Source organism: Lithobates pipiens, unplaced genomic scaffold (assembly GCF_037356315.1).
Source record: "Lithobates pipiens isolate NorthernLeopardFrog02 unplaced genomic scaffold, aLitPip1_a1.2 Scaffold_22, whole genome shotgun sequence".
In the NCBI taxonomy this organism is placed as follows: Eukaryota; Metazoa; Chordata; class Amphibia; order Anura; family Ranidae; genus Lithobates; species Lithobates pipiens.
In genome coordinates this window covers 167,650,686-167,669,200 of record NW_027507784.1, presented here as the reverse complement: position 1 = coordinate 167,669,200, position 18,515 = coordinate 167,650,686, and the positions used below count along the sequence as shown (strand labels likewise).

Sequence of the window (18,515 nt, the reverse complement as noted above, 5' to 3'; positions counted from 1 at the left end):
ATTAAAAAATATATATTTTTACAACTTGTGTGTATTTTATGAAATTAACACACTATAATTCCTCCTTAATTCTGAGTAACAAGAAATCGTGAGTTGAATTTACCAGATATCTAGATCAGAGGAATAATCAGTAGCACCTAGAAGAACATCTGGTGGGCGGTACCACAGAGTGACCACTTCTGAGGAGTACGTCTGACTGGGGATTGACTTCGCTCGGGCAAGACCTGTAGAGAGATCAGAGCACATTGCAAGACATCACACAAAGTCTGAAGTCAGAAAAAATCATCAGTCTTCTGTAAGCTATTAGTAACTAGCATACTCTAATGTCATCAAATTCATCAGTCTGCTGTAAGCTACTATTAACGTGCATACTCTAATGTCACCAAATTCATCAGTCTGCTGTAAACTATTAGTAACCTGCATAGTCTAATGTCACCAAATTCTTCAGTCTTTATTTCCTATACAATCTGATGCCATCAAAATGCATCAGTCTGCTGTAAACTGATCTGACCATACATTAGTGGGAGTGTAGCCACATGGACTATACTTGCAACAAACAGCTATTCCCTGCCCTATCTGTATACCAAATTATCCCTCTAGTGCTTAGCGCTATCCAACTGACATCGTATTTGTAAACCCAACCAACAGGATTGTGGGATTGGTAGTTCCAACAGACGGCTGTTTCCATGCATGACTATGGATCAGTACTACATATCCTAGGGATCTTTGCTACCACCAAGGAGATTGTTGGGAAGAACTAAAAAAGACATCAGAGATTAGTGCTCTCTTCCTCCGGGGGCCCGTGTGCGAAGGACCTCTCCACGCATAGTGTAGTGTACCTTGATGATATCATTGTGTTTGGGAAAACGTTGGGGGTGTTGGAGGTTACACACAGAGGGACTGAATCTGTCGCTAGAAAAATGGCAGTTCTACCAGACCTCGGTTACATATCTTGGGCATGTAGTTTCAGCTGAGGGGGTAGCTACCAACCCTCAGAAGTTGGGGGACGTTACTTCTTGGCCTCGGCCGAGCACCGTCACTGAATACTGGATATTGGCGGTTGGCCGATCTGTCTGAATTTCGGTTCAGTCTGAAGTACCGACTATGAGTGGGAAATCAGGTCGCTAATGCCCTCGCCTGAAGACCTCGTACTACAAATGTTGGCCAGAAGGAGTATTGGCTGTATGTCAAGGAGTTGAGCATAAGCACAAATGAGTGGTAGGAGCTGAAGCTGTAGGAGTCACTCCTGCTGGAGTGCCCAAATATTATTGTGATTTGACACAAGTGCGCAGTCAAAAATTGCCCCAACTGACGAGAAGATATTTGGCGGGACCAACTGGAAGATCCGTTGGGAAAGCTTCTGAAGAAATCCCTATCTATTCGAGACCCTCAGATGCTGTTGGTTTCATTGAGGGAGCAAAAGTAGTCCATAAAGAGTGGGAACAAATGCGATTAGAGGATGGAGTCATATACCGGAGTCCCTTCTGAAGAGCTAGAGGGTGTTCGTCAATTGTTCCTCCCTGAGAAACACTGGCTAAAGGAATTGAGCACCCTTCATGATGATGATGGTCATATAGGCCCGGACAGAACCTTCAAGATAGTCAGGTATCGATTCTATTGGCCATCTTTATCTTGGGAGCACTTCACTGCACTTTTATTTAAATACAGTACATAATTCCCTTTAGCTCCAGTCCTCACAAGATATACTACCACTCTGTTACTAGAACCTATTGGACACAATTAATGAGCTCTGACTGCTGGTGAAGGCCATCAGATCTGCAACGGGGACATTCTGTCATTACTACTTAAGGGGCCCTTACACCATCCATGTTTAGCTGCATCTCTCATTAGGATCAGAGGTTAAACAGGCCGGCTTAGGTTTCTCTCTTCCTAGAAGTATTGTCAGTATTGCTGTTTACCTTATTTATCCTTTCAGGTTTTGTCCAAGTGGTATTCTATTGTACATAGGTATATAATATTCTGTTGTTGCCTTCTGTCTCAACTGACATTTCTTAAGTGGTCATTCGGCTGAGTTTGAGCTGTTATCCCAAACTCAGCTGAACCATTACCTATTTGTACAACCACACCTTAACTGAAGTATCCCAGTAAACGTTTATAGACTATAAATGCATTGAGTTCTGTCTTTTTACTTAAAGGGGTTGCAAACCCTCACGTTTTTTCACCTTAATGCATCCCATGCATTAAGGTGAAAAAACTTCTGTCACTGAGCAGCCCCCCAGTCCCCCCATTTTACTCACCTGAGCTTGTTCGATCCCACGCCGGAGACACGCACACACTCTTGTCTCTTGATTGGATAGATTGATAGCAGCACAGCCATTGGCTCCCGCTGCTGTCAATCAAATCCAGTGAGGTGGGTGCCGGGGCCAAGTCCGGCTTTCTGTGTCTATGGACACAAAAGCTGGATTCAGGAGCGCGCCTGCACAGGTACCATAAAGGAGTGCACTTCTCCTAGGTGGTTTCCCGAAGCGGGGAGGAAATACTAGCGCCGCTGGGGGACCCCAGAAGAGGAGGATTGGGGCCACTCTGTGCAAAACGAACTGCACAATGGAGGTAAGTATGATATATGTTTGTTATTAAGAAAAAAAACCACAAGGGTTTAGTAACCCTTTAAAAGATATTGCAACGATGTCTGAACCAGAGTGTCAGGTGGGTTGGAATGTTCACGGGGTCATGGCGATGCAGATGAGCAGGTAAATCCAAGCAGTCCCCTAGGGGGGCATGCTACAGAAGTAATAAATGACTCTGCATCAGTGGGAGTAATAAATGTGCCTGTGTCAGTAAGAGTATAAATTCCCCTGCGTCAGTGGTCGGTAGGAGAAATGGTGACCTTCTGTTAGAGGGAGATAGGCTGCCCCTACATCAGCAGTTAATGGGGGGAATGGGGCCCAGTGTGTCAGTGGGAGGAATGGTACCCCTTTGTTGATGGTAGGAATGGTACCCCTGTGTCAGTGGGAAATTGTGTCCCAGCATTGGTGTTCAGTTTCCTGGGATGCTCCTTTTTAAAGATGTCACATCCAGGACTATACAGTTGCCATCAAGAAGAAGATCACTCCACTCAATGTTGCCTTTTACATTGTTGGGGTGCTGCAATGCTCTGTTTTCCAGCACCTAGCACCCACTGCCATTGGATACAGCAGCTTCCAACTACCAATTGCAAAGAGAACACCCTGTATACAGGGCCTGCTCATTGCAGAGCCAGTCTATGGCAACCAATGAATTGTAACCAGCCCATAGGTTGTTGTTTGGAGACTGCTGTATTAGGGAAACTACAGTATACCGGATTTTTAGCAAGTACATACAATGAAGTATTACTGTAATGCTAAGTTCACACTTATTCTCTAAAAAGAAAACCATGGTGGACTTGGTGTGGCTAAGCAGCTGCTGTCTGGCATTATAAGAGGTGATCCTGCTAGCTCCTAGTCTGTTTTTTCTTCTTGTCATTTTTTTGCCAATTTTCAGATGGACTAATGTGTCACAGCCACGAGCCAAGCAATTGATGCAGCCTCATTTATTGGAATGGGACTTGAATGGGAAAGTTTGACAAGAGGTGCCAATGAAAGTGAGAGAAAGTTTAAAGTTGTCCCTGGAACAGGAATAGAAAAGAAATCCTTGTTTCAGAAGCAACTGTCTCATGGCCCTTTCATATGGGCATTCAGTCTTCATCTGTCTGTCAGTTCTATAGACAGATCCAGACTGAATCAAAATTTATGAGGGCCAGTTCACACTGGTGCGATGCCAGACATTGCATGTGATTCGCACCACATTGCTGTGAAGATTACATGCAATGTCTGTGAGATGCAAATTCAGCCATACAAACTGTATGGCCAAATTCACACTGCATTTTGATCAAACTCATGCAGGTCCCTTTTTTTGTCCGCAACAGAATCGGATCACATGGGTGTTCACACCCATGTGATTTGATTACTGTCCGAATTCACAGTTCACACTGCGTCATCCAAACCTATAATGTGTTGAATGGCTGCAAGGCTTTTAGAATGGGGAATCGAGCTATACAGGGCCTTAATGTCCAGGGCCATTGAACAACTTTCTTCCAACAACTGTATTACCATAAAATCTGCCGACAAGGGCGGAAATATTGTTATACTTAACAACGAAGACTACATAAGTATGCGCAATAGGATACTCAAAAACCAAGAATGGTACAGGCGGATCACACCTGAGATCATAGAAAAATACAACATGAAGTTCTATTCATTGGTCGATTCAGCATATTTGAACCAAACAATTAATAAGACGACTTGGTATTTTATCAGAACAAAGTTCCCCATAACACCTACATTCTATGCACTCCCCTAGTTGCATAAAGATATAACCAATCCTCCTGTAAGACTAAACATTTCAGGCAGAGGCGCTTTAAGTGACAATGCGAGTAAACTTGTGGATGAAATTAAAGCCATACACTAGTTTACTGCCATCTTTTGGAAAAGATACTATTGGAGGCTCAGGAGGCGGAGTCTAGCTCAATGGACATGTCCCACTAGAGCTCTGCTCTGTGAAGAAGGAGAACCGCTAAACAAAGACAGCCCGCCGAATTATTTCTTACAGAAACTCTGTCTGAACATTCATGTGAGGTGAGAGAATCATTTGGACTAAAAATGGTATTGGGGGGAGCCCGGAATAAGTTTAAAAATACCCCCAGAGGAGGCGCAGAGGCAAAGACTGCAGTGAAAATGACGCCAGTCTCCTCAGCTTCAGGCACAATCAACTCAGCACACAGGATGAAAACACAACGGTCTCAGCAAGTCTCCTCAGAAGAATCTGACACTGAATTATTTCTGTCACAGAAATCTTCACATGAATTAACTGCATCCCAAAGCCTTATGAAACAATTTGAGAAGATGCTGAACAAAGCATTAAAGATTACCTCAGAATAACCAGTAACCCAACTAAAGAAATCAGAGAATTGGGAAATCGCACAGCTGCGCTGGAAATTAAAGTTGAAGAAATAGAAAACTCAACACTTGAATACTTGAATGAAATAGATCTTCTTAAAGAAGAAAACATTACACTACAAAATAAACTAGAAGATTATGAGAACCGTGCAAGAAGGTCCAATTTGCAATTCAGAGGCATACCTGAATCGATCACTGACTTATCTGCCACAATAACAGCATTATGTCAAGAACTGCAACCAGGAATACCGATTGAAAGGCTGGAAATGGACAGGGTACACAGAGCTCTCATGCCTAAAAAAGCAGATAGACCCCCCACGTGACATCATAGCAAAGTTCAATTTTTATCGCACAAAGGGACAACTCTTAATTGCAGCCAGAGAGAAAGACAACCTAACCTTCCAGGGTCACAATTTTCAGATTCACTGATCTCTCTCAAGTAACCATTTCTAAAAGACATGCTATGAAACCACATTTAATGAAATTACAGCGTCATAACCTATGGGGTTTTCCATTCTCCATACGCTTCAGCTACAAAAGGTACCAAACACATCTGTAGATCACCAAACAAGCTTCAACAAGCCTTACTTGACCTTAAATTGATTGATGGAACATCTGTAGCTACAACCCCACATAGAAGAACAGCATCTACCTCTTCCCTACCTAACTCATCCCATGCAACCAGGAAAAATGGGGTTCATCACACACATAAAAGGGGTCGCTATGTTCCCCCCCCCCCCCACAGGGCCAAGAAGATCCAATGGACTGACAGGCTATTCTTTAAAGTGGAAGTAAACTCTTCTATAATTTTCAGTCAAGGAAGCTGCCATCTTGGCCTCTAATGATTCTTCAACTGCCATAATGCTGCACATGCGATCAGTTATGAAACCAGCCATTGGATGGTTTGAAAGTTTGGTTGAGAGCACAACCAATGTGAAAGTTAGCATTTCCGGCATGCCGGGAATGTAAGTGTTTTTTGAAACTGGGTTTACTCCCGCTTTAAGAAATACAGTTATAAGCTAATATGGGAGATATGTTCCCAGAGGAACTATAACATACTGAACTCATTAACTATGCTCATTTGACCCAAAATTGCAGCCTGCACCTGTATCCTATGAATAGAATACACTATGGGTCAGGGGAAATCCCCTACTAAGGTTAAACCTGAATAAGCTGAGCACAATTATATGGGAACATAATTTTCATCAGCTATCTCCAATATATGAAACAAAGTTTCTTTTTCTCTTTACCTAAATAAAATGGTTAAAAGAGCTCTCCTTATTTACTACTTGCCACCTACAGTTGCATAATATTATCATTAAACAAATAAGGAGACTCATTCATGACTGAAAAGATAATTTATTTCTAGGGTTGATGTATTTATATAGGCTTTAGAAACAAAGTTTTAGAGAAGTCTAAGTTCTTGATAAAAGACCTATCCCTTTTACTTTTTTAGATTAGATAGACTACTCTTTCAAATATTGCAGGAATTTAATAATCTTATTTTATTTTTTTTCAATTTTTCTTGGAAAACTTATTATAGAAAATAGATAATACTTTCTCGCTGCTGCCCCCGCCGCCATCCTCTGTCAGGGAATCGGGAAGTGAAGCATCGCGGCTTCACTGCCCGATTCCCTACTGCGCATGCGCGAGTCGCGCTGCGCGTCTCTTCTGGTCCCCCGCTGTGTCCTGGGAACTGTGTGTTTCCCAGAACACAACGGGGGGCGGGGCGTCTGCGGGGGTCTGCGGCGGTCTGCCCGAAAGTGGGTGCAGATACCTGGATTATCCAGGTAACTGCACCCCCCCCCCTGCAACGTGCCGATTGTGGCACCGAAGGGGGGGGGAGGGATCAGATTAGCGGAACTTCCCCTTTAGGGTGAAGAACCGCTTTAAGCCATAAGGGCTATAAACATGCATCCTAGCAATACAAAAAGTTTTTGTTTCTTGTTTAACAAAGCGGTTCTCCTATTGACGGAAGTTCTGTGTGCCTCACCTAGTCTTCCTCGGATCCCCTCCATTAATATGGCGGGACTCGACGAGTGCCTCTTGTCCCCTGTTGGGGGGTTTTACACTTCACCACGGGTACATTTTGAATACCTTCATATTATATTATTAAGCTTAGGTAATGTAACCTTATCTGTCTTTTTCTTCTTTCCTAATCTAGATAACACTGGACTTTTCTTTCTTTTTTCCCTTTTCAAGTCCATATGGGTTGAGTCGAGAAATCGTCAGGTCGGAACAACAGGTGAGTGCTGCCTATTGACTCAGCTACCATGGCCCCCTTAAACATTTTATCCCTGAACGTACAGGGACTCAATGTACCACAGAAATGCACTAAAGCATTTAGGTCATTCCAAGCAACAAATGCACACATTGTATGCCTGCAAGAGACTAATTTTACAGTAAAATCAACGCCTACATTTTTTAGTTCATACTATCAAACAACGTGGAACTCTTGTGGCTTTCCACCGGTCCACTCCATTCACAATTCATTCGGAAATTAAGGATCTGGAAGGAAGATATATAATCCTTACGGGACACATTTTGGACCCAGAAGTAACTGTGGTTTCTTATTATGCACCTAACAAACAGCCAATTCCATTCTTAACACATCTATTATAAGTAGTTAATGCACTGGGAACAATCATTGTATGTGGCAATTCCAACCAGGTTCTCCTACCATTTCTGGACAAAACACCATATACTCCACCCCGTAACCACTCTAAAATATCTTTCTCTCTTAAGGCCCGTACACACGGTCGGACTTTTTGACAACAAACATGCAAATTAGCTGTTTTGGAGCAACATCCGACTGTGTGTACGCTCCATCGGACAAACTTTTTCTGTTTTCATCGGACTTTTGTTGGCTCTGCGAACGGACAAACTTTTTGACAACAGAAGTCCGATGGAGCAAAGTCCGACCGTGTGTATGCAAAAGCATCGGACTTTTGTACAAGGTACAAACACGCATGCTCAGAACCATTGCAAACGATCAGACTACAATACAGAAGTTGACCAAAGGTGGCGCTGGAGTCATTGAACGTCCTCTTTTGAAGTGGCGTCCGTACGTTGTGACGTCACCACGTTCGTGTTTGTTGTCAAAAAGTCTGACCGTGTGTATGCAATACAAACTTGTGGACAACACACTTTGTACAAAAGTCCACGGAAAAGTTTGTACAAGTCCGACCGTGTGTATGGGGCTTTAGATTTCATTTTGCAACATAATATATTAACCTTTTTTTTGGTCCCCACTACCTCCAGATACAGGGCGTGGCTATGGGGACGTCATTTGCCCCACTCTACGCCAACCTGTGTCTGGGGGAGTGGGAAAGGATGCTATTTTCTGATGACTCTTTGTCTATGTATATGGACCATATTACATCATATTCCATTACATAGACACTATTTTCATTATCTGGGATGGCCCCATTGAATCATTGCAGCATTTTCTAGAAAGAATGAATAAAAATGAATTCAACTTGAATTTTACCGTGAGCTTCGATAAGGAGTGGATATTCTTTCTTGATGTTGAGGTCTTTAGAGACAATGAGGGTAAATTAGACAGTAATTTGTACAGGAAACCCACTGCTGGAAACAACATACTTCATGCTTTGAGCTCTCATCCTCAAACACTAGTAAATTCAATACCGTATGGTCAGTATTTGCAGGTAAGACGCAACTGCTCTGACGAACAAAACTTTAAAATCCAGGCCTCACAGCTCCACAATAGGCTCCCTTAGAGGGGCTATTTCCATGCCTCTCTGAAGAAGGCCTATCAACGAGTTTTGCTGCAAGACAGAAGCAAACTTTTACACACCAAAAAGCCTAAAAATTACACTAACCCTTTTTTTATTATCACACGATATAGTAATCAACAAACTGAAGCAAACAACATCATCAAAAAATATTGGCATATACTATCATTGGATTTAACATTGGGGCAATTTGTCCCTGAGCGCCACCTTTTTTCTTTTAAAAGAGTAAAATCTATAAATGATAAACTGATTACGAGAGAGTACAAGGGGGAAGCTCGATCAGATCCCTGCAAATATAAAGGAACCTATATGTGCGGCACTTGCAGATATTGTAAATGCATGTATACCATCAGGAATCTCACACTTCCAAATGGCCAAATATTCCGCCCTAAACACTTCACAAATTGAAAAACTATTGGTGTCATTTACATGCTATGGTTTTGGAAATGTGCCTATAGACACATCAGAAGCATGGAAACAAACAATCCCAACTTGCCCTTGGGCCGCGATACACAAATGGTGCATGCAGGCAGATTTCCCAGGATTAAGTTCCTGATTTTGGATCATGTTCACTCCAGCTCCAGAGGGGGTGACTGGAATGGAACAAAACCCTCCTCCAGCTGGAGCTGCGGTGGATACACATCCTCAAAGCCACCATACCTCCCAGGCCTCAAGGAGGCCATATGTTTCAAGCCCTTTTTGGAAGGGGGTTCTTCCAATGGCATGGAAAGATAGAAAATCTGCTACACTACGCTGCCCAAGTTGGAGAAATTCCCTCCTTTCCTGTTTTATGGAGATACTATCTCTCCAAATGACGGACTTTTATCCCTCCTCCCCAGTATTGTAGGTATAGCATAGTCTGACTTCAATATGTTATAGTATAGTTTTTGTCTGGCTAGGGCAATTTTATGACAAATATGAAGTATATGGTGCACATCTATTAGAGATATATATACTGTTATGTAAACATCATTTAATTCATTTTGTCATTTATATGTAACAAAATGGGAGTTCAGCACATGCAATAACAACTGTATTTACATTAAATGGTATTTGAAATGTTATGCATTTATGATTATTGCTCCCTGTATCAGTTCTGTCCTCATGAATCTGCCTATCTATATATTTAGCTTGAACATATTTGTTCATACATATATTTCAATCCTGTTCTCTAGGTGGTGCTGTTTATTCTGCACCTGATGATTCCCTAAGTACAGGATTTGACCACACTTCCTCTTTTTTACTACTATGCCAGCATTTGGGCCTCAGGTATTTGCACCCAACATGCCCGGCACACAAAGCTGCCCGCCAGTGAGACCATTGTGTCGGTGGGCCGTGGGTGCAGGCCGTCATTCCGCCATGCTTCCGACACGCATGCGCGTTTGGGAAGTGGGTGTGCACACTCGGCTCAGGAAGCCAATGATGCTTTGCACCTGTATCTCCCCCCCAGATCTCAGATGCAGCTGATCTCAATCGGCTGCGTCCATGATTGGTGGGGAGTCACTACAAGTCGTAGGCCCAGGTTGGATGCCGAATTGTGTCTCCACACGGCCGTTTACATCATCCAAAGGTACCTTCTATTCATTTGTCCCTCTTTTGCTATCTTATGCACATGGTCGTTTAGACTCCTTTCTTTGTCCCTCAGTCCTGACACCATCAGTCATACTGAATTCTTACCCTGCATATATTAATGATTCATCTAACTTTACCCATTAGCTATCTCTGACCGCCAGGTCAGATTGTTGCCATCTGATGGACACAAGATACATTACAAGGTTATATAAACATCTAGAATTTATTCCATTATTTCCAAATCTCAGAATTTGTGTTCAAGGACTGAACATCTATTTTGATAGTCTATAATTTTTTTATATATTATGTATTATACTCAATCATTCATATTTTTTTTTTAAGAATCTGAGTTTTCTGTTGCTAGAACTCATTATGAGATCGGGGACGATCAATAACCTGTCCTAGGCATTAAGACAGCTTCATTTCAGTCTATAGTTATGTCCACACCCATATGATCCTATTAATAAGACTTCCTCCTCCCCCTTTGTTTCATACTTTATCTTCCAGTGGCTACCTGTTTGATAGTGTACCACAATTGCCTGTGAATGAGCAGAATTCTCTCATCATATTGTATGTTTTTTATAAAATTTTTCATTTTTGTGCGTGGTATGAATATGTGATTTTTAGACAAAACGATAATAAACATACACATAGCCTAAAATGCTCTTATTTACAGGGTCACACCTCTCGTTGACTTCAGCATTATTGGGTGACCATCTTTTCCCAGGCTGCTCTGACCATCTGTCAAGAACATCTATACTTAATGTGACACAAAAGAGTACAAATGGGCATCCATGATCATCAACTTGTACGTTATTGCGTCATTGCCCCACAACACAGCATCTCCAACATATCTCTTCCCTCCCCCCGGTCCTCCACCAGCACGGCCCACTCCCCTCCCGATTTATCCATAGCGCATCCCATACGTACTATCCCCTAACTAACAGCAGTCGGGGCATCACAACCTCATTGGGACACAACCCAGGCGTATCCAGCCATCGTGCCCATATACGTTCAAACCTGCTTGGGCATCCCCTATGTTGATAAATGTATTTTTCCATAATCAGGGTTCTCCCTATATGTGTTATCCATGAGGCACTAGTAGGCGGTAAAGTTGACTTCCATCCCATCAGTAGCACCTTCCTGGCTTGAAACAATGCCCTCGAAAGTGCAACTCTGACAAGTGCCTCAGGGATTACCTCCTCCAGAATCCCTAGTATGCAACACATTCGGTCCTTGGGTAACTTCTTTTGGAATACCATATTTAGCATGTCTATCACCTCGGTCCAGTACTGGTGGAGCTTTGGACAGCGCCACAGGAGGTGGATGAGGTCCCCTCCCTGTCTCCGGCAGCGGCAGCACACAGGGTCTGCCAACCTGCCCCTCCTGTGCAGTTTCTCAGGGGTGTAGAGTACCCTCAATATTATGTATAGCTGGGAGACCTTTTGGGCTACATTTAAAGAGCATGTGGTTATTAAATGCAATGCTTCCTCCCATTGATCCCCTGTAATTTGAACTAGGTCCTTCTCCCATACTTTCACTGCCCTGCAAGGAAAGGCCTTTAGATGCCTGGCGAGTAACATTTGATAACACTGGGATATAATTCCCTTAGTTGAGTTGCTCGATTGCAGCACATGGAACACTGGGGTGGGTGAAAGCACCCATTCCCCTGCATCCCCCTGAGCTGCAATCGCATGCCGTAGCTGGAAGTAGGAGTACCACATGTTGGCCGGCACATTGAACCTGGTCTGCATTTCAGAAAAGGAAAGCAATCTACCATTTTCAAATATGTGACATAACCACACTGTGTTCCTTCCACTTGGGCCCCTGCTGTAGCTTGGCCAGCTCCACATACGAACGATTGTCCCAAATGGTGCTATAGTCCATGAAGCCCCGTACATCCTGAAGTTGGCTGCTTTTATTCCATACCTTTTGAATTAACGATAGTGTCGGGTCAGTTAATTGGACTTCGCAAATGCTTGTACCTCCAGTCCCATTGGGACAGTTTCCACTCCACATGCAAACAGCAACAATTTTGCCGTTGAACTCTCCGGGGCTTGTGACATAGATCCTACCAGATGTTGCAGTTGAGCCGCTATATAGTACAACCAAGGGTTGGGAACCGCCAACCCTCCGCCGTCTTTAGTCTGCTGCAGTTGTTCAAGTCTGATTCTAGGGGGTTTAGTGTTCCACAGCAATCGCCGAAAAGGGTGTTTACTACTCTGAAAATTTTAGGATGAATTACTACTGGCGAGTTGTGTAGGAAGTATAGTAGCTGGGGCATTAGAATCATTTTGATTAAGTTGGCCTTACCCGCTAGCGACATTTTTAGGTTGTTCCATGTGTTTATCTTATCCCTGAAACCTGGATAATAAAGGGTTTATGTTTAGGGAACAGTAATCCCCAAGCCATGGCGAAACCTGTACTCCTAGTTATTTAAAACTGGTGACCAGAGGCATGGGACAAGAGTCGGAAAGAACCACCTCCTGCTCCTCGTCTAGCATCATCAGGGCAGATTTAGACCAGTTTATGGTTAGACCAGAATAGTGACCAAATTGTGTAATTATTGACATTACCCCTGGTAGTGAGTGGCCTGGGTTCCCAAGGAAGAGCAGCATGTCATCTGCATATAGCATCATTTTTTCCTGTATGTCTCCGTATTGGAACCCGCAGATCTGAGGACTATCCCTGACCATGGCCGCCAGCGGCTCTATCACAATCACAAAGAAGCGGCAAAGAAGAAAGCCAGGCTCTTCTGCTAGTAAAAGAGCTAGAAGAAGATAGCGGAGGAGTCCGGCGAGAAGACCCCCGAAGCTGTGCAATAAACTATTTTATCTTGTGTGTTGTGTTTTTTTTGTACTTTATTTTACAGGTGAATGGGTAGGGGTACATTGTACCCCATACTCATTCACATAGGGTGGGGGGCCGGTATCCGGGGGCCCCCTTATTAAAGGGGGCTCCCAGATTCCGATAAGCCCCCCGCCCGCAGACCCTGACAACCAATGGCCAGGGTTGTCGGGAAGAGGCCCTTCTCATCAACATGGGGACAAGGTGCTTTGGGGTGGGGGCCTCGCAGTCCCCCCTTCCCCAAGGCACCCCCCATGTTGAGGGCACGTGGCCTGGTACGGATCAAGGGTGGGGGCGCTCGCTCATCCCCCCTTTCCTGGCCGGTGTTCTGCTATATAGTGTCCGGCCATCATATAGTGTCCGCCCCGTACTGCGCATGTGCAGTGCGGAGCAGACGAAGCTTCGGAAAAGCTCCGAAGCTAAACGGCGCCTGCGCCGTGAGTGGAGGTGGTAGCCCCACCATCCAAGCGGATATAGGGTTGTGAATATTAGAGGGTCCCTCGCGGGCGAGCTTCGATCGCCATGCTTCGGGCTCGGCCTCGCTGCACTCGGCTCTTTTATATTCCTACTCTATGTCCACTTGGATAGTGGGGATAGAACCTGGAGTCACGGCGCAGGCGCCGTTCATCCTCTGCAATTTTCGGAATCTGTGTTGCTGTGTACTGCGCATGCACAGTACACAGCGGACACTATCGGATGGGGGACCTTATATGATAAGACACCGGCCGGGTAGCGTGCTTGGACAAGGGTCTGATGTGGACCTGGGGGGCACCCCCACGCCAATTTTTTCGGCGTTGGGGTTCCCCTTTAAGTCCATACCAGGTGGCGGGGCCAGCGACCTACCTACCTGGAGACCCGCTCGAAATGAGCGGACTTTTCTCCGGGCGGGAAAAGTCTGTTCATTTCAAAAGTACGGCGGACTGACACACGCACGGCCGGATTGTCCACCGAAATGCGAGTCCGGCGGGAAGATTGGAGTGCAAAACTACTTTCTAAGTCCGCCGTACTTTCGGGTCAAAAAAGTCTGCCGGAGGGTACACACTGGGGGATTGTCCGGCGGACTTGAGTTTGCCGGACTTTTCCACCCAATTGTTTAATCGCGTGTACGCGGCATAAGGGAGAATCAAATTTCAGATTGTCTGATACTAATATTTTATCAGGGATTTTGTCACCAAGTCATTAATCCTTAAGACATGTGGCCTGTACAAGAAAGCCTACAGAAGCACTTTCTCTGGCAAAGTTAGGAATTTCAATTTTAAATGTTTTAACCAGGTAAAGCAATTAAATTAAAAGAAAATGGATGATACATGGATTAAAATCAATTAATATTGTTTCTTTAGTATACTCGAAATAAGGTGATTGAAATCTTGAACATCAATCACATCAGGTAAGATTCAAGATATCAACTTTTATCTGGAGACCTGAGCAGAAATCAGTGACTTACCAGTATTAAAATAAAGATCTTTGAAGCAGGTTGGACTTTCTTTAGCCATATAGGCTATGGTTCTCCAAAGATAAGTCTGTTGCTTGAATGACTAATGTGCACATATCTGTATGCTCACAGGACAGGAGAATGTATACCTACAGTATGTGTTACTTCAGTGAAATATTTTTTTTTTTTGTGGTAGTCAAGCCAAGCCATCTGGTTGCCATCTTACTAGTGGCTACATTTCAGGATCTTGGCAGATAACTATTTTGAATTTGCTGGGCACCTAGTTCCCTCCTTTTAAACTCCCTTCATTTTTTTTTTATGTTTTCAACACTCAACAAACTTTGCATTGGATTTTTAAAGCAGTAACATGGGTTTAATGTAGTCCAGATATTGTCCATGTATTTTTTACACACATGCATCCCATTAACCTGCCAAGACTGAACATTTCATTAACCTGAAGAGTTTGTTTAATCTTATTCATGATGATCGAATTACAAATGAAGTGTACTCGAAAGGCCTGTTGCTCCAACTACTCTGATGTAATTGTATCAGCTGTGTTGGACTTACCAAAGTCAGCCAGTTTGAGCTCCCCTAGGTAGCTGATAAGGAGATTCTGTGGTTTTAGGTCTCGATGCAGGATGTGCTGGTGATGGATATAAGCCAGACCTCTGAGCAACTGGAACATGAAGAGCTACACAAGGAGATAACAAGTCTGAGATCAAAAGAGGAGCCTTTATACTTTGCACAGAACTACTTTCACTGTGTTCTTGCAGCTTCTGGTTAGAATCAACCCAATGCACAACCAAGAACATGTATATGCCACCTTTTTTATTTGTTATACAAAAATATTCTATGATTGATGTAGAATGAGTTATATGGAACTGGTAACAAAAATAAACAGTGACAGTAAAATGTCCAGGGGAAATCACACAACTGTAATAAACAAGTAATGGCTAAGTACGGCATGATTGCAGAAAGATAAGGCTCACATACAGGGCCGCCATCAGGGGGAAACAGGCATTACAACTGTGAGGGGCCCCGCCCAGGCCAGAAGAGGGCAGGACGGGTGAAGGGGATCCGTACTGTGCAGTATAGATAAAATCTCACAGTTTCTGCAGTTCTCGTGTCATCGATTTTAGACATGAAGCTCTTTACTGCCACTTCTGGCTACTATGTGCATGTGCAGCCCTAGTGTGACAGTGATCTGCCTGTACTATGCTTCTTAGCAACATGTCAGCTTTGTAAAAATGAGCTAGGACCACGGAGTTCCGACGGAGTTCTGACAGACTTTTCAGCCGAACGGACTTGGCCACACACGATCACACTAAACTCCGACGGATTCGAACGTGATGACGTACGACCCGACTCGAATAAGGAAGTTCATAGCCAGTAGCCAATAGCTGCCCTAGCGTCGGTTTTAGTCCGTCGGAGTAGCATACACACGAGCGGAGTTTTCGAAGGGGACCGGGTCCGGCGGAGTTCCTTCGGGAAAATTTGAAGCATGCTTCATTTCTAAAGTCCGTCAGACTTTGGCGAATCAAAAGTCCGTTGCAGCCCACACACGATCGGATAGTCTGACGGACTCGGTCCTTCGGACTTTGGATGTTGAAAAGTCCGCTCGTGTGTACGGGGCATTTGGGTTGTGAAGGAAAGGGAGGGGGGCTGTTTGTGTACAGGGAGGGGCCAGAGGCTTATGTGTGTGCAGATTTGCGTATGTGGGGCTGCCATATATACAGGTGCGTGTCTGTGTGTGTGTGTGTGTGTGTGTGTGTGTGGGGGGGGGGGGGGGGTGGCTGACATATATACATGTGTGTGGAGGGGGGGCGCTAACATATATACAGGTGTGTGTGAGGGGGAGCTGCCATATATACAGGTGTGTGTGAGGGGGGCTGCCATATATACAGGCGTGCGTGTGGGGGGGGGGGGGGCTGACATATATACAGGTTTGTGGGGGCAGACAAATATACAAGTGTGGGGGGGGGGGGCTGACATATATATATATATATGTCAACTCATTCATAATTATTAATACATACATCCATCTATCAAATCACACAGATTATGTGGCTGATTCATTGCAGGAGACTCCAAGCTGTCTAAAACCCAAAAACAAAAATGAAATACAATATATTGTAGCTTACCAATGCATAAAGACTTATTCCAGGCTGACCACTATCACTATGTATATACCATACCTGGTCATTGTCCCGAAAGCTGGAAATCACTGAAGCAGACTCTGCTACTCCAGTGATCTCCACTTGCTTCTCGGTCCTGTGCTGAGTGACAGTCCTGATGCATTCTGAACACAGAAGGTCAACACAGGCATCATTGAGAGAATTTTCTGAATGCAAATTGCTAACTTATTGGATAAGATGGAGGTAGGGTGGTGATGTCACATTTCCCCTTCCTCCTATTAGAGAATGCTTTGCATACATTCAGAATATGCAACTTTTCTGAGTAGACGATCTCCTGTATGCACAATTAGGCCAGCCATTCAGAAAGGGGTCCAAAAGCAAGTAAAGATCACTGTAGTAGCTGTATCTACTTCAGTGATTTCTAGCTTTCAGGGGCATCATCCAGGTATAGTATATGTATAGTTACATTGGTCAAGGCTGGACCAATGTCACTATGAATAAATTATGCTGCCTTCTCGGAGGAAAAAGTCTACTAGCTAAGAAAACCCACCAAATACACTTTTATCTAAGATCTATTTGCCATGAGTAGGGATGAGCTTCGTGTTCGAGTCGAACATACGTTCGACTTGAACATCGGCTGTTCGGCCGTTCGGCGAATTCCGAACGTTATGGGCCGTTCGCGCCAAATTCGTGTGGCGCTCACGGCCCACAATGCACTGCGTCATCGCAGTGCATTGCTGGCTCATGATTGGCCAAGCATGCACTGTGACCCCGCATGCTTGGCCAATCACAGCGCCAGCAGCGAGGAGAGCCATGATTGGCCACAGGCAGGATGCCTGTGGCCAATCATAGCTCAGGCTGTGTAGTACACGCCCCACACTATATAAGGCCACCAGCGTGGCGGCCTAGTGTAATGTGTTGGCGTCTGAAGCAGTTAGTGGGTGTTCTGTGTACCTTCAACACAGTACACACCGATCGTTTTCGGCCGATTTTCGATCTTGCTGTTGTGTAGTGGTTGTTGTCTGTGTGCCCTGACCGCAGTATACACCGCTATATTCACCTCACCTATATAGCTAGTGATCTATCTTTTATAATAGAGCTTGCAGTCAGTAGTGTTAGGAGCTTGTGCGTGCTGTCTGCGTGCTCTGTACCCAGTACACACCGCTATATCCACCTACATAGCTCTTATCTATTTGAGCCCACTTGCCATCTGCAGGAGTTATTGGAAGTTGTGTGTGCCTCCAGCACAGCACAGTATACATCTGTATATACCCCTTTATCTCTGGTGTTCTATAAAAAAGGCATCTGCAGGAGTTAGTGGGTTTTTTGTGCCTCCAGCACAATATACACCTGTATCTACCCTTTATTGCTGTTCTCTAATAGAGCCATCTGCAGGGCTTAGTGGGTGTTGTGTGACTCAATTACAGTATACCCCTTTATCTCTGGTGTTCTATAATAAAGGCATCTGCAGGAGTTAGTGGGTGTTGTGTGACTCCAGCACAATATACACCTGTATCTACCGTTTATTGCTGTTCTCTAATAGAGCCATCTGCAGGGCTTAGTGGGTGTTGTGTGACTCCATTACACTGCTGTTTTACCCAACTCCCTTCAGGCCATTACCATGTCTGGAAGGCCAGCAAGGAGAGGCAGACAGGCGCGAGCCGATAAAAGAGGGCAAGCAGGCTCTGTGTCTAGAGACAACAGTGCTGGTCGTGGACGCGGTGCATTGTCATCAGCACGTGGCCATGGGACACGCTTGTCCTTCTTTTCGGCAGCTGGACATGTTGAACCGCAACATGCCAACGACTTGGTAGAGTGGATGACCAAGCCCTCTTCATCC

General features: G+C 44.4%; 1 protein-coding gene across 3 annotated transcripts in view; it reads right to left on the bottom strand.

The window, feature by feature from the left end:
• Positions 1 to 18,515, bottom strand: part of CDK15 (cyclin dependent kinase 15) — a 364,576-nt gene that overhangs the window by 179,263 nt on the left and 166,798 nt on the right. For all 3 annotated transcript variants that reach the window (XM_077448589.1, XM_077448587.1, XM_077448588.1), the window contains 2 exons: positions 15,108 to 15,231; positions 104 to 224 (listed from right to left, as the gene is read on the bottom strand). In XM_077448589.1, coding sequence (XP_077304715.1) covers positions 104 to 224; positions 15,108 to 15,231 — 245 coding nt within the window. The remainder of the gene's footprint in view (positions 1 to 103; positions 225 to 15,107; positions 15,232 to 18,515) is intronic.